The 16,798-nt window shown below is 41.3% G+C and overlaps 1 protein-coding gene across 1 annotated transcript in view; it reads left to right on the top strand.

Annotated features, from left to right (window-relative positions):
* Positions 1-16,798, top strand: part of col5a1 (procollagen, type V, alpha 1) — a 73,179-nt gene that overhangs the window by 32,428 nt on the left and 23,953 nt on the right. Inside the window, exons 5-25 of the mRNA XM_005917364.3 lie at positions 1,668-1,799; positions 3,849-3,956; positions 4,069-4,449; positions 5,537-6,103; positions 6,205-6,261; positions 7,986-8,027; positions 8,545-8,607; positions 8,711-8,785; positions 11,362-11,454; positions 11,916-11,972; positions 12,103-12,156; positions 12,357-12,410; positions 12,569-12,622; positions 12,751-12,804; positions 12,890-12,943; positions 13,375-13,419; positions 14,169-14,222; positions 14,691-14,735; positions 15,484-15,537; positions 15,631-15,675; positions 16,594-16,647. Of these exons, the coding sequence (XP_005917426.1) occupies positions 1,668-1,799; positions 3,849-3,956; positions 4,069-4,449; positions 5,537-6,103; positions 6,205-6,261; positions 7,986-8,027; positions 8,545-8,607; positions 8,711-8,785; positions 11,362-11,454; positions 11,916-11,972; positions 12,103-12,156; positions 12,357-12,410; positions 12,569-12,622; positions 12,751-12,804; positions 12,890-12,943; positions 13,375-13,419; positions 14,169-14,222; positions 14,691-14,735; positions 15,484-15,537; positions 15,631-15,675; positions 16,594-16,647 (2,142 nt within the window). The remainder of the gene's footprint in view (positions 1-1,667; positions 1,800-3,848; positions 3,957-4,068; positions 4,450-5,536; positions 6,104-6,204; positions 6,262-7,985; positions 8,028-8,544; positions 8,608-8,710; positions 8,786-11,361; positions 11,455-11,915; positions 11,973-12,102; positions 12,157-12,356; positions 12,411-12,568; positions 12,623-12,750; positions 12,805-12,889; positions 12,944-13,374; positions 13,420-14,168; positions 14,223-14,690; positions 14,736-15,483; positions 15,538-15,630; positions 15,676-16,593; positions 16,648-16,798) is intronic.

Genomic DNA, 16,798 nt, shown 5'->3' with positions numbered 1-16,798 from the left:
CCCAGCAGGGCCTGTGCAACAGTATACTTTTCTACCTAGGCAAGCAAGGACCTCTTTCTTTCTTCTTTCTGTGTACATGTCACAGATCATTAAGCGCCTTCTGCCACGGTGCTCTACGTGCTGCGAGGATGTGCTAATTAAAGCTTTGGTGTATGATTAATAGTCTTGTCTTGGAAAACTTAGGTTCATGCAATACCACTTGTGGCCATAATGTACCCTGACATTCCTTTGGCTGCTGTGGGAGATGGAGGGGGGAAAAAAGAAAACAGAGAAGTGTAAGAATGGCATGTGAATAGGAAAGCGCTGCAATGCTCCAAACGGAGGGGGCTATTTTGCTGTAGAGTGGGTTTATTTCTTATTGAGTGTGACCTCATTTCAAACACTGAATTCCCATCGTCCCCTGTCAGCGCAGCTGCGGCACACTGCTCCGCTGAAATAAGAGGGGGCATTGCGCTACAGTGATACCAAGTCTACCCTCCTGTAGATTGTGGCTTCAGAGGTGGCCATAGCTGGGAGTGCTGTGTAATGGCTCCTCTAGTCCTTCTGTTTTGGAGGAAGAGACTGATTTCCCTGCATCCACTATAAAGTCCAGCTATAACATAAACCAAGGATGGAGCAGGAAACAACTTCTAGTGAAGTGTTTTGCAAGGGTTATTAAAGGATCTGAGGCAAGGGGTACTGAGTGGTATGTTCAAGCAAAGCAGTGGGATTGGTGCACTTCATTGAACTCTCACTGGTTAGACCACAAATGCAATCCATTTATGCATGTCAGTAAAGAAAGCTCATTTCAGCTGGAAAGACATGTTGAGGGTTTTTTCTTTTTCAACTTTTGGCAATTGAACATAATTAAAAACACTTCATCCTCCGTGGCGGTCCGTTCCCATAGCTGCGTCGCTTCACGATCCTCCTGCCTCCTGGAAATATATTTGTTTCAGCTACGCTGACATCGTGTTTGATTGATGTGGAATGACATCACTGAATTTGGAATTGCGACCAGGACATGTTTGGATAAATGCAATACAAGGTTTTGGTGCCATATGAATTCTTTTCAGAAACATGTGGGAAGCACACCCAGCTCCCTATGTAGCCTGGGGATCCTTCTGAGCCTTTCTCTCCCTTGTTCTCTCTCAGTAATTTTCTAGCAGCCTTCTCTGTTCTGTCTCTTTTTTAACTTCTCTCTGTCTTAAATCTCTCTTCCTCTTCTTCTGTTCCACAACTGCATGTCCACTCAGTGTATACATAGATATACACAGAGCTCTTATCTCTTCTGATCTAGTCCTAGCTGCAGGTCTGCTCATGCACATGCCTTACACAATCAGTTTGAAGGTAAAATCACTTACAATTCACACAGACTGAGGTCAGGCTTACATGTTGTGCTCCAAACATTTGATCTTGTTTATTGTGTTGCTGTAACTCTGTTCGCCTGACACTCTTAACTCTGATGCAAAATGGCATTCTTGGACCCTTGACAACGTTCTTCATCATTTAGTCACCCTGAGATTCCCCTGGCTTGACCTAGTTTCTTGACTGCCTGTTCTGCAGCAATGTCACATTTGCAGATGTAGATGCTTTCCCTTTTTCACCTCACAGGTCACACAGTGTCAGGCATTGCTTCTGTCATTTTCATTTGTTTACTTATTAGCATGCATGTATGTTTGGGTTTCTAGGGAGACATCCAGCAGCTAATGATTGTAGCAGACCATCGTGCTGCCTATGACTACTGTGAGCACTACAGCCCTGATTGTGAAGTGCCATCCCCTGACCAGCCACAGAACCAGGACCCCGGCACAGACAACACTGTGAGTAACATTACTTTTCTGCTTTTCAAATCATCTCTGGCTCCATGTTTTATTCTGGCACTCCTCTAAATTATTTTTTTGTGGTTGGCTGGAAGATACAGAATGAATTCAAATCAGTAAAAGTATCAAAAAAAGCCTGGTTAAACAAAAAGGTATTTAGCTAGTTTTTAAAGTGTACACAGAATCGGCTTCCCAGTCTTCAGTGTCATTCGCAGAACAACCAGCAGATTCTGATCCTGTGATCCAAGCCTATGAGCAGCAGTGTGCTTTGTAAGGAGCTGGGATAAACAGTGTGTTTAGAGCTCAGTATGTGAAAACGAGAATTTTAAAACAAATTCTAAAACCTACTGGAAGCCAGTGTAAAGAATATAAAATGGGAGTGATGCTTGCTCGATTGTGGGAACCCGTTAATAATCTGGCCGCAGCATTCTTTATTGCTTGAAGACGTGAAAGAGATCATTTATCTAAGCCAGTAAGCAAAGCATTACAATAATCTAAGGACGATGAAAAAAATGCATGAATAATTTTCTCCAGTTCCAAAAGAGACCATAAGTTGCAATTTAGAAATGTTCCTTAAATGAGAATAGCAGGAAGAAGACATGAATTTTACATGTGAGTTGAAACCTAGAGAGGATTCAAATATTACACCAAGGTTTGTAGCACTGACTGATGTGAACAAAATGAAGTAAGAGCCCGACTGATTTGAGAATATAAATCACAAGGAGATATAATCATGTCTTGGTCTTGTTGACATTTAAAATAAGGTAATTATTAAAGAGCCAACCAATAAACCATGGACTAAGGTGAGCAGCCTGCACAGCTGGTGAGGCTTAAAAGACATATATAGGTGAGCATTGTCATAGAAAAAGCTTGAATGGTGCTTGAATTGTGATAGCAAAAGAAAGGATGTAGAAAAAAATAGTAAAAAAATAGTAATGTACCCAGTACTGAACCTTGTGGAACCCCACAGCTTAACGAAGCAGTGTTAGAAGAGAAAATTCTCATCCATGAGAAAGAAAGAAATGTAATGCAGAGCCAGAGATACCAATGATGTGGTTTTTGTAATTTTGCCTCTGTACAATCCCACAATGTATTTTAAAGCCAGTAATCAAAATGTGCGAAAGTCTAGAACTGCTGGATGTCAACAAACGCTGTGTTTCCCATGAAGATGTTAGTGTACAAAAAGCTATGCATCTAATTATACATAAATGACACAAAAAAATCACAAGTTTCTTCCAAGTTTTTTTTTTTTACTTGTGCATAAGTGTAAGTGCAGCTTTGTAGGCTACCGCTTACTAGAGGCAGTTTTTGTAGATTCTTTACATACAGAATGAAACTACACATTATAGAATCCAACAAAAGAACCACTTAGTATTTTCTTGCTGGTCTTACTCATGGAAATGATTAAACCATAATTGTCTCTAATACTCAAATCAGATCTTTGCTGGATCCTGTCCTGAAAAGAGCCTCTTGGCATTGTGTAAGAAACCTGCAATGTGCCAGAGGAAAAGTGCTGACTGGGAAGAACCAAGTTATCAGTCTATGCATTTACTTAATCATGTTTAGGAATGATGTGGTGCCTGCCTAAGCTTGCATTCATGCACTGTGTCATTTTTCCCACTGAATACCAATATACTCAGTGTGTGCTAATTAACGGGATGTCAAAGAAGTGTTACAGGATGAACAGGAAGCTCTTCCTTTTGACTTTTTGATTTGCCCAGGGCCCTGTTTGTTACACAAAATCTTGCCCCTCTGTTTTCCTTTTTTCTAAAGATAGGTGCTGGAGTCATTAGGAAAACTATGTAAGAGCAATGTGTCATTCAGTCATAGCAGTTTACAACAGGCAGATACAGTGTGAGCTTTCCACAAGGAGGAGGAACTCCTGTGTGCTTCTGATCGATGGTCGACCGGTTGTACAAACATCAGCCAGCCAGAGGCAATAGCGCAGTGCAACATATTTAAAAATCATGTTGCTAATAATTGATTGCCAATCTTTCTCTCTCAGTCATACACTCTCTTAATGCTGGTGGAATGTTTTTCTCCCTTTAGAAGAAAGAGGAGGACAGCTACTATTATGAATACCCTTACTACGATGATTTGGAAAAGCCTTATGACTCAACTCTTGATTCTGAGACAACTGAGACAACCACAAAAGAGGTACCATTTCATGTTTGCTCTAAATGCCCGCATCTTATACATAACTGTATTGTTTCTATGTTACTACAGTAAAGCATCCATTGCCAACGTCCCCCTCCAAATATCTTTACAGGAGACAGAAGGGGACAGTCTGATCACAGGGGGTGAGATTTTGAAAGGCAGTTCTACTGGCACCGACTGGACCTCCATCTCCACCGGCTCATCCTCTCGCTCATCCAGCAGCTCTTCAAGTACTGACACCGGAGGAGGAGAAGATGATTACGCATTGGGGGTCACGTACGGCACCTATGAGGGCTATGACGACTACTATGACTCCACGTCTGCACCTGGTGGCGTTGATACCTCTCGAAGTGTCACCATCACCGGCATCGGCACTGGGGGCGAGCTGGACCTGGGAGCAGGGGGAAGGGTTGATTTGAATGCCGGGACTGGAACGAGGGTCATCACCACTGGTGAAAGGACTACAGTCACAATCTCCAGCAACAAAACATCAGTAGGTGGACATTAATCATGGGAGTTAATTGTTGTCAGTATTACTGTACACCTTTATGAATGGTATTGTACTTTGTATATATTCATTTTATTTTCTTTGTTCTTTTAAAAAAACTTTAAGAAGTTTGTAGCACAGGCAAAGTCAGACAAAGGTAGGGTGACAGAATACACAAACATGTATGTAGGAATAGGTCATAGATAATAACTACTGATTTGTGAATAATGGGACATAAATATAAATCGGGCTTATTATGTAGTATTATATTACAGTTTATTACTAACTAACTAGGCGGCTCATTCTCATTCAGTTGACATAAAACCTTTTTGGGGCCTTCTTGAAAGAAATGTAAAGAATGTAAAAATAAGGTCAGAGGTCAAATGTGACTAGATAGATAGTAAAGTCTACAATAAATAAACAAAAAAGTTAATGTAAAAGTGCACAGGTGCCTAGTAAGGGTCTGAGAAAATGTACATGTGCAACAGTGATTAAAAACAAAGAAAAGTAAAAATGAAGCATAGATTGGATGCAAACTATAGTGTGATGTTTAGAATCTCCATGTACCAGTATCATTTCCTACATGCTGCCAATACAAATGAAGGCAGTAGAATTTAAAGCATAGTTTTAAAGATAAAAGATGTTTCATGAAAGTTTGACCTTATTTGACCTTGACTTGAGATTCAAAGTTAAGTGATATTTATGTGTGTAAACAATAGCAGTAAGAAACATGGTTTTAAATAGCTCTATGTCTATTATCAGCATTAAATCTATTGACCTTGAAGGATAGGTCAGAGGTCAAACTTGTCATGATATTTTAAATCTCTATCCGATACTTTTATACGCTGACACACCACAATGGTAAGTCAATTATAATTAGATTGTCAAATCAATACGTTTATCTTGAAAATGTTGGTGGATGTAGGCCCAATGTTAATGGATTGTTAACACCACCCCACTCTACACCCCTACAAAATTTGATCAGGATTCATTCAAAACTTTTCGAGCTATCATGTTTATGGATGGAATGGTATTCAAAAGGCCACATTGCCAGTTATCCTCAATTATTCTGTCCTGTTAATTGTTCCAACAGGCAGGAGCCTCCCACGATGACTACGGATCCTACGGATATGACGACTATGACTTTGACAGGACCCACACCATTGATGGAGATGGCAGCAGCAGCAGCAGTACAATAAACATTGGAGGTGGAGGCAGCAGCAGCAGCAGTACTCTGAACATTGGAGGTGGAGGCAGCAGCAGAAGCACTACTGTGCATGTCAGTGGTGGAGGTGGTGGCAGCAGCAGCAGCAGTACTCTGAACATTGGAGGTGGAGGCAGCAGCAGCAGCAGCAGCAGCAGTAGCACTACTGTGCACGTCAGTGGTGGAGGTGGTGGTAGCAGCAGCAGCAGTTCCACCATCACTCTCGGGGGTGGAGGAAGTTCCGTGTCAGTGGGAGGCGGCTCAGCCAGCGCAGGCACCGGAAACCGAGGGTCCATCGCCACCGGCACTGGCCTGGATGTGGATGCCTATGATTACACGGAAGGGTTCAATCAGGAGGACCTGAAAAACTATGACGGAGAGCTAGATGAAACCTACGATTACGGCACAGAGCTGCCTAACATAGGGCTGCCCGCTAACACTCAGGATTATGGGCAGGTGAAATTAAACAGGATACACTGCAGAATAAAAATAAATCATAAAGGTGATGAAGATAAGTGAGGGTGGGCTGACTTTGTTTTTGTGTCTGTGCTGTGTAGGGTTACGGAGCTCATGGTGAGAAAGGACAGAAGGGAGAGCCTGCTGTTATTGAGCCTGTGAGTATGACTGTTTGAACAACACACACAAGCAGCAGACGAAGGCTCCGTTTGGGCTCATGGGGAGGACATATGTGTAATCCACATCTAAACACAAACTATCCCTTACTTCCTGAATAAGGCTCCATAAGCCACACAAGCTCACCACAGTTTTCTGTTAGCATCCTCGGACGAGGCCTTGCTCCTGGCTGTTCATCGTGGCTAAAGCATAAACATTTGTTGTAGAGCCATGCGGCAATTATTAATAAGCTCTACACACGGTGTAGGTAGCGTGTAATCACAAGGGAAGTAAAACCAGGAAGAACAATAGGAAGTATGAAAGGAATTGTTCAATTAAAAAACCTAAAACAGACACTCATATATATATGCAGGTAACACTGTGAAAATGTCTTCCTATATGGATATATATGCCACAAAAGGTTTGCATGTATCTAATACAGCACCAGCTGTTTTACTTCAAACAGAAGTCATGGAGCTCCACCAGGCATACCTGCCTCTGTGACTGAGTGCCTTCAGTGTTTACAGAAGGAGTTCATGTTTTTTGAGTCCACTTCCTTAATGAGCTTTTGTGTATGCACACGTATAAGCATGCTGGAACACACATACGCAACCTCCCAGTGTGCTTTTGTCCCTTTGCAACATGCAAAAAGCTGTGAGGTGGAAAACTAAGAAAGCTAAAAAATTACAAAAGGGCAACATGTTATAATACAGCCCTTGACTGAGGGTGTAATTCCCCTGTAACTGAGTGGACTTTCTATGTATTTTTTAAAAAAAAGTATGCAATAAAATTTACCTACAAATACTTAATGATAGGTACACTAAAATAAGGACCTAACAAGTCAGTTTTTTACAGGAAAGACGCTTCTGTAAATACATTTATTTGGTCAGTAAGTAATTTTAAGTAGCACAACGTCTGGATATTTTGCAGGAATTTTGACAGAAATTATGCTACAAGTACAAGTGTGGGCTGTATTATGAAGTGCTAACTTCAATGAAAAATAAATACATGTACAGACCCAGCCCCTCAATCAGTAGCCACAATGCAGGTGACACACAGGAATAACTGCAGGGATTGAAGAAAAAAAAAAAAAAACAAGTCTGAAGGAAGTGTTTAAAATAAAAATGCTCTGAAGGCAGCTTGAACTTTGGAGAGTGGGCAGAATTTTAATCTCAGAAAACAAAAAGCCAAATTGCTACCACAATGTGGTATTTATGTAGCTGTAGAGCTGCACTGATGCATCTGTTAAGTCAGATCCTTGAGTCTTTGAGACATTGAAATTAGATGACCTGCTATTATTGCCTTTGCAGTGTTACTGATCAGGCCTAACCCTAACTCAAACACTAACCCTACACTTAGACTGAACTAATTCCAAAATGTTCATAGTCATGGCTAAACTGGCTTTATGTTTCAGTTTGCATGTGTGAATAAGTTTAACATCCCCACTGATCTGATTAGCCCTTAACTGAACTTGTCCGGGTAGGGGAAGCACCTCAGGATGGCTTTGCCTGTTGTTTGCAGCCACTCTCTCGTTCTCTGTGGATCGACTGCAAACACAGCTGCAGTGACAGGCATGCATGCACATGAGTCAGCAAAGATGGGAACATGATGAAGGGACAAGTTTACAAGTGAACGTTTTCCTGTGTATTGTACTCAAGTGTGACAGTGTTGTTTGCAGCCACGTGCTTATGAATGAGGCCTAATGATTTGTGCTTGTGTGTTTCAGGGAATGTTAGTGGAAGGTCCGGCTGGGCCTGAAGGGCCAACAGTAAGTCAATCTTCCTGTCTCTTAACTTCCTGTGTTTTCCTTCCCCCCCCCCTCTCATCGTAATCGCTGCCGTTTTTCTTGGCAGCCGCTTGGTAAAGAAAAGCCAATAGAGCTTCCTTTCACGCATTCATTGTTTGTCTGCACTACCAGAAAATTCGAGTTTTAATGCTTTGCTGGCTCCCGATGCAAAAAGGAGTGGCCCGAGCAGTTCCCCCAAAGCGGTTTTTGGACTTGATTAGATGTCGAAGGAACGTCGTCATTTATTTAGGAAGATTCCTTTAATACAGATTTGCTTTGACACCCTGCAGATGGAGTCCAGCCACTGAAGCGTTGCACTACAATATAAACAAATAAGAATACCCCACAAAGATTTACAGCTTCACAGCCTCTCTTATAAAATATTGCCACATGCACATTCCGTTCTGCTGTATGTGACCATTTTGCAAGATGAAGGCAAAACCTTGTGTTGTATTGTGTGTATATATAGAAGTTAAATGAGGTCTTCTGTTTAAAATAGGGTCTCCCTGGACCCCCAGGTGCTTCCGGCCCACCAGGCAGTCCTGGAGATTCTGGAGAGAGGGTAAGGTTGTTTTTTTTGTTTTTTTTAATGTCCTAAACATCACCAGAGGTTTACAAATACAAATAATAAAACACTCACTTGTGTTTGTAATTTCCCATCTAAGGGTCTTCCAGGTCGTCCTGGTCTTCCTGGTGCTGATGGCCTGCCAGGACCTCCTGGAACTGTCCTGATGCTGCCTGTAAGTAAAATACAATTCTTCTTCTTCTTCTTCCAAAGTCAGAAATTCTAACTTAGTGCTTTAATCCTTGTTTAACCTCCTTTAAGACCAATTGTTATTATTGACACCGTGTTTTAGCGATAACTTATACAATGAAGTGGAATAAAGGGGGTTTCCCATCAAGCCATTTATGATGAGCCTAACCCTTACGAGTAGGGGTGGGTTTTGATAATCGATTTATCGATTAAAATTGATTCTGGCTTGGATAACGTGATATCGATTCATTAAAATCCTGAATCGATTTTTTAATATAAATTTATTTTGCCCGAAACGCCAGAATCTCAGGTGAAACCTCACAAAATTTCAACAACTACCAAACAGCTAAAACAGTAAATGAGAGCAGGAACACGGATTCTGCACATAAATGTAAACACAAAGCACAGACCCGCGGACAAGAATCAGTGAGATGTCGCCTTTCTCACCCGAGGGCACGGACACAGTCGGGGCTGAAAGCCGAGAGCTCGCTGATTCTGATGTTTCGGTCCGCGCTTTGTGTTCACGCCCTTTTTGCGCTGATTCTAAAGCTGTTAGTTTGATCTCTCTCCAAACAATATTGACCGAACCAGCAGCAAAAGAAGATCCAAACTACGCTTCACATAAACATCGTCATGAATTCCCTCTGACTTTTGCTGTTTTGCTTCCAACATGATAAAATCACACTTCATGCACAGCTCTCTCTCTCTCTCTCTCTGTACTTCAAGAACAGTTTCCCGTCTAAAAATCTGTTTTCTGCATTATTCGCTTGCTTGTTACGCACAAGTCTACCGTTGTTTGTAGCGCTGTTGGCCGCTGTTTTTTTCCTTTTACTTCCGAAAAGAAAACCTCATTTCTGCTGTTCAATGGGCTTCTGAACAAATGTAAACTTTTTAAAATTATGCAAAATGCAAAACGCTTAGCCGTGTCTCTAATAAAACCGCTGTAACTTCAGAGGCCATGTTCATATGTTGATTAATGTTCTTCTTTCGTTTTTGATGTACTGCAGAATATTTTTATAAAATCCCAGGCCAGGAAAATCACCTTCATGTTTTTCTGTGTTTTATCTTCAGCTACTTTGACACAGAAGCATCTGCTGTGATGCTCACACCTTTGATAAAGTCTTGAGAGTGTCAGCTTCCTTTTTATAGATACAAAAATATGTAAATGTACTGATCTGAATTATAATATTTCTGACTGTCTGAGGCAAAATTTCCCAGATTTAAATCGAATTGAATCGAATCGTGGATCGAATCGTTTTGGGACCTTGTGAATTGGAATTGGAATCGATTCTAGAAATCAGTGACGATACTCAGCCCTACTAACGAGCGTTTTGTTGCATAAATATGTGCTTCAACATGTTGAGTGAGATTCTTAAATAACAGCTGTAATGTCAGCTCCTTCAAGTTCACAAACACAAATCCTAGCCAAGTCAGCAAAGTTAATGCTACCGAGCATCTTTTTTTTTTCTATGTCAGACTTGACCGCAACAGTTGCTCAGACATCCTAATAGCTTCCTGTGATGTCTACCTCCTCCGCTTTCTTTATTAGGTGCTGGCAAAATGCTGCTGCTGCGGTTGTAACTGATTAGTTGTGCAGATACAGAGTTGTGGTTTCAGGATTCCTCAAAAACTGTCTGGCGGAGTCATGTGGCAAGCTCTGTCTGGACAAGGTGTTCTGGTGTATCCGCTGGCAGAAAGCCGGCAATCCTTGAGCTCCAAGTCTAATGAGAAACACGCCTTCTCATCATTTCAAGACGTTCTGTCTTGAAATGATGGAGTCAACATGAGCAGCATGGCAGGGTTAGGTGGCAAATCTAGACACTGGTGAAGCAGCTTCTCTTTGTCCTCTGTGGACGTCTGGCTTTTTTTTTTTTAGCCATTTCTTGATAAATCAGAACATCTCGTTTGCATGGCAGAGATAGAATCAAGTGGACGAAGAAAAACTGCGGGATTTGTGGGAAAATATGAAAAAATATTGTTTTTATTCAGCTGCAGTACATCTGACTCATTCCTGATGTTCTAGATCAACGGTTTGTATTTTGCTTCGTGGCAACAACCCTCTCTGTGACTTTGAAATCCTGCACAGCATTTCACTGCTGTGTTGCCTCTGCATCTGCAGCACAACTGACAGTCAGTCTCCTGAGGACTGTGCCGTGTAATCCAAACCAAGATGTCTGGCCCAAACAAAGTCAAGAGTTGCACCATAGGCATGAATATTCATGTTAGGGTGTAATGCTGGCTTATCACCACCAGATGGCAGTCGAATGTGAACATTATGGCCTGCAAGCAGCCATGGATGGAGCTGATTTGACAGCTGGAGGCTGTAGCATAGTTGTTGTTGGTTTTTTTGTTGTTGTTTTTCTTAAATGGACAGACTGTATTAAAGAAATATTAGAGCTATTGTTGGTAACAGTGTGTGGCTGTATAAACTTAAAAGATTAATTTTGCCACAGGCCAGCACTTTAGTCCTTACACATGCTTCTCTTGGCTCTCATTTTTTTGTTTCTTGTGTATTCCTTTTTATGGGACTGAAGTCTCACCAAGCTATCATTCCTTCCATAGTTCAGACTCAGCGCCGGAGGTGACTCTGGGCAGAAGGGACCTGCTGTATCAGCACAGGAGGCCCAGATGCAAGCCATCATGCAGCAGGCTAGGGTAACAGTTTACACCTTCACATTTCTGCTATTTTTACTGCTCTTTGTTGCTAAACTCTGCGAACTATAAGATTCTCATGTGGAAAATATCTTATTTCAGATGATTTCATTCTATACTTTTAACTTTTTTCCCTCACTTCTCCTCAAATGTCATATTTTTTTTTAATTTTTGTTTCGTTTTTAACATTTTGTTACTGCTTATCACATGACTTTTACTGTATTTGTGGCACATTTCCTACAATGTTCTTCCTCATTTATTATTAATAGATGCTGCATTTTGTGAATTAAGTTTAACATTAACATGCAGAGCACAAGTATAGACACAGTATACAGCAGAGACAAATATGATTTGCTAAATCTGCTGTAGTTCTATTCACACATGAGCTAAATTGTCCTCTTTCTTTCTTTTCCATATGTTTCATTTGGTTTCATTTTTATGTTATTTCTCCTTTCTTTGGTCAGCTGGCTATGCGCGGTCCTACAGGGCCAATGGGTTTGACTGGCAGACCTGGACCGCTGGTATGTATGGCAAATCACCTCCCAGCAAAAACACTGAAGCACAAATACTCTGATCTGCAGATTCTGTGGCACACAGGATGGTCTTGCTCAATTGTTATATGAATTTTTAGTCAGTATTTTTCTTTTTAAGGGTCCTCCTGGTGTACCAGGACTGAAGGGGGAGTCTGGAGAGGCAGGACCTCAGGTACTAGAAATCACCATGCTACATTCTGTTTTCAGGATCAGTTTCTGATCATATCAGTCTAAGCAAATGTGGAAATGTGTTCACTAATGCTGAGCCTTTGTAATATTCCGTTACTAGCAAATCAGCTAAAAAGCCTAATTTAGGTGGATAGATTGGAAATGAAAAAGATGGCTCAGTGATTTACAGCACTTTTGTTTTAGGGACCACGTGGACCTTTGGGAACCCCTGGACCTCCTGGAAAGCCTGGTAGACGAGTAAGTTGTCAACCAAGCTATTCAGCAGCAAAGAAGTAATATTAAGACTAAGCATGATAGTTTTTATGCACTTCACAGTGTTTGTTTGCGATTGCAAATAGTAAATGCTCTGTGATTGTCTTGATCTGGAGGTAGAACATGTGCTGTTGCTTTTACAGGGTCGCTCTGGAGCTGATGGTGCCAGGGGCATGCCAGGACAGACTGGACCAAAGGTATGTCGTCTTTTCCATTCACGATGCACTTAAATGTGCCACTTTTGACAAAAAGATTTTTTGAAGTTAATTTTTAAGCTGAGGTGGTGATCTATATCATTAAATGTTCTTTTTTCCCCGCTTTTAAGGGAGACAGAGGATTTGATGGTCTGGCTGGACTTCCTGGTGAAAAAGGACACAGAGTAAGCATTTTAACCTTTAACCTGAGAGGTGTGTGCCTGTTGGAATTTGGACAACAGTTAAACATGTTCATATTTGTTTTCACAGGGTGAACCCGGCCCCCATGGACCTCCGGGTGGTCCTGGAGAAGATGGAGAGAGGGTAAAACAAAAAAAAGAAAAGAATTTCACTCCTGCCCCTTCATTTTCTTATCAACCTCAAGTGCTGTGCACACGAAGTCGCACTATCTGAATTTGTTCTGCTCTTGCACAAATGACTTCTTTGCAGGATCCTTCCCAAACACACCGTTTTGTCATCATTTGAATTGAACTTCCACTTCCTACTTTCTCCTTCTCGTCGATTTCGTTCCTTATAATACGTTCAGTTTTTTCTTTTTACAAAAATACCTTTTCCCAATTTCCCTCACCTTCTCCATTAAACACAACTGATGCAACTTGATCCCCCACTTCCTCTGTTTCTTCATTATGTTTTCACATTACACACACACACACACACACTTGCACATCCTCACTTTCTCCTCCATTATAATTCACTGTCTGTTCCACAGCCTGACCTGCTCTTTTCTTTCCCAGGGAGATGATGGAGAGATCGGACCCAGGGGACTTCCTGGTGAACCAGTGAGTGATCACATATATTACCATTCAGTCTTACACTCAGGGAAATGTATAAGAGCTGCAGGCCTGCTGTCATCATGTTATTGTGTTACTGAACAATCATACTGTCGGCTGGTATCATATATCACATGTTCATAGTCATATAGACTTGGAATTTTTTATTTTTTAGTGCTATTGTGGTGCAAAGTGAATGTTGATCAGAACTCATGTGTACAGGGGAATCTCTAGTGGTGAGAAAAGCAAGCAGAACACATCAAGCTTCTTTTAATAGCCTCCCACACCCCGCCTCACCCATGCAGGATACTCCCTGCGGAGGGTGGAAAAGACAGGAAAAGGAGAAACCATCAGAAAGCCCTTGATATTGCATTTATATTTTTATCCACCAGGGTGCGCTACATTGGTTTGAATTCACACAGTCAGGACAATCCATCTACTTGGGTAACTGTAGCTGTGAGGCATGGCACACAGAAAAAAAATCACAGCACTGTTTCATGGGTACGGCTGAGGGAAATGCAAGAGTAGTAAAAAAAGAGAGAGAGAAAGAAAGAAAGAAGGAAAAAAAGGAGAGCGGGCTTCAGCTTTCCCTCACATCTCACTCTGTAGAAAATCCTCAAGGACATTTGGAAAGTGAGGTTATTTCCAGCAGTATAATTTTGAAACTTGATTTAGCTGAACGTGTTTAATAATGCATCAGTCCTTTTTCACAGGTGTGATATCACTCTCAATCTCATTTCCCTTCATTTTTACCACAGGGGCCTCGGGGTTTGCTGGGACCAAAAGGACCTCAGGGACCTCCTGGACCACCTGTGAGTGCCCACCCCCCACCCAACCCTCTCACCTCTCCTTCAACTTCTCAACTTTTCATATCCAGCAATAGATTTACAGTTTAGAGAGCGGAATCAATTTTTTAGCATCTCATAAGCAGCGAGAGAAAAGGGAAGGGCAAACAACAACCACGGGGAAATACAAAACTCAATATCTCTCAGACACAATATACAAAAGAGTAGCATATGTTATTGAGTTTAACTTCAGCTTCTCTGATAGATGTCTACAGTGCAGCGAGGCTTCAATCTAATTTGTTCCAGCGGATTTAATTTAACATGGACACTGCACATTTTTGAAACTGATATCTCTCTGTAGGAGTTAGCGATTCAAATACATCAGACTTTAAAATTCATTCACACAGTCGATTCTGTCCATTTTAGTCTTTTATAGATTTGCTGCCTTTCCCTTTTCATTTTTTGTTCTTAATGTTCTTTTGTCACCTGCTGTAGGGCGTTACTGGAATGGATGGCCACCCTGGACCCAAGGGAAACATAGTAAGTGAAGCTGGAATGAACTAAATTGCCTATATGTGCAAACTCTCAGATAAACCAACACGCACAATTTCAATTTCAATCAACGTTTACTTAATTTCACCCTCAAAAAAGCCCATGATATGCACTCATGGGCAAACACACACAAGCACACACACACCAGTTCAATCAGACATTAAGACATAATGAAGAATAGGCTGCCTGTGTTTAGGTCTATTTGAGCAGTCCACCTCGGCCGCTTGTACCATTCCAGCTCAATTTCAGGCAGCTCCCGGCTGTAATGAGAGAATGCCTAACTGAAGCAGCTCCTTTGTTCTGTTGGGAACGATCCAACGAGGTAGAGATGAAAGACCAGGAGCGTTCCCCGACTCTTGGCCTGAGGAAATATAATTGATTGCCAGTTATCTCATTGGGAAAGGTGTTGTTGTGTTTGTGCCTCAGCAGTTTCTTTCATTAGGAAAGTAGTTGCGGTAATGTGCACTGTGTACGTGTGTGTGTGTCTCTTACCTCGAGCTGTGGAAAGATGCTACTCCATCAGTCCAAAAGTTGTGGCTTATTGTGTTGTTATGAGGTAATCATGCAGAAGTGTGCTACTGCTTCTCATTTATATTTTTTCAGAGGAAATTTTCCCCTTTGTTGGACAATGCTGGTCACCAAATCAGTTTCACATTCACACAGCCTGGTTGAAAATCAATAAATTATTCAGTCTTTTCTACATGGGGAGATTTCTAAGACAATTTTTCTTTTTCAGGGACCCCAAGGAGAGCCAGGACCTCCCGGACAGCAAGGCAACCCAGGAGCCCAGGTGAGTGATGAAAATGTAGTGTGAATTTCAGATCTTTCTTTCTCGGAAGTGTGAAATGAAAGCTTGCTGATCATTTTTGTATCCTCCCCACAGGGACTTGCAGGGCCTCAAGGACCCATTGGACCTCCAGGAGAGAAGGTAACATACCACGTGGCTCTAAAATCCTGTAACTCCACTAAAAAAAAACTCTAAGATGCTATAAAAACAAAAAGAATCAGAATGTATAAAATAGCTGGTCGCATTCATTTTCATGAGCGGGAAGCCAAGTTGCTATCTTATTCAGAAATGCTTATCACACAATTATGCAAATGCCTCCTCATCCCCAATGCAGGACTAAATGTTGCCTTGTAGACGGTACAGACAGATTTGAATCCTGATACATTTTAATTTCATTTCAGCTAAATTACATTGGCTAACTTATATGGAGCACACTCACTTTATTATTGAGCATTTGGGATTTGGTAATGTAGGTACCGCGTGTGCCCTGATTTTAAAAGACATTAAAGCCATCATGATATTTGCTAAGTGTAATAAAGCGAAACAGTAGACTTAAATCATAGATCTTTGTCTTAAGAGCTTGAATTTAATACAACACATTCAATACATATGCAAGACTTTGCCACCCCAAAACACCATGTAAATAATTTTTGGGACTAGAGCTAATGAGCATAACAAAGAGAAAATAAATCTGCATCCTATTATCGTCATGATTCATTTTATGTGTCTGTACCTTTGCTTGTCTAAGAATCCTACTGTTTGTCTTTTGGCCACTGAGGTTAAAATGAATTATAATGACAATAAATGAAATTTTACGCACACTCATCATCACCAAAGGATGACACCTACAGGATTTTGTGATCCCCTGGGTTCTGGTGTCATGTGTGGGCTTCTGGGATATGTCTCGCCAGCATTTGAATGGATTATGTAACAATAGTCAGTGTTATATCAGCTAAACCTCACGTTGTTGTTATACCGATAGACATCTATATCCTGTGATGGCTCCGTGTGCTCTTGTTATCTTGTCATGTTTACTCTGACCTTCTATCATCTACCCAGGGCCCGACCGGAAAGCCAGGCTTGCCAGGAATGCCAGGAGCTGATGGCCCTCCGGTGAGTTTTTAGGCCACGTTTCCAAAGAGCCGTATTTTATCTTTTTCCTCCCCTCTGTCTGTTTATAAAGAGTTTTTTATAGGTAGCTGTGAGAACTCACATTTTTAAAGCCATATCTCTAATTTTATTTTATACAGCCTTTTGCTTCACA

This window comes from Haplochromis burtoni, unplaced genomic scaffold (genome assembly GCF_018398535.1).
Source record: "Haplochromis burtoni strain Fernald_Lab_line unplaced genomic scaffold, NCSU_Asbu1 Contig_23, whole genome shotgun sequence".
NCBI classification, from domain to species: domain Eukaryota; kingdom Metazoa; phylum Chordata; class Actinopteri; order Cichliformes; family Cichlidae; genus Haplochromis; species Haplochromis burtoni.
Note: the sequence above shows the minus strand (reverse complement) of the source record. Positions and strands in the feature narration are given on the sequence as shown.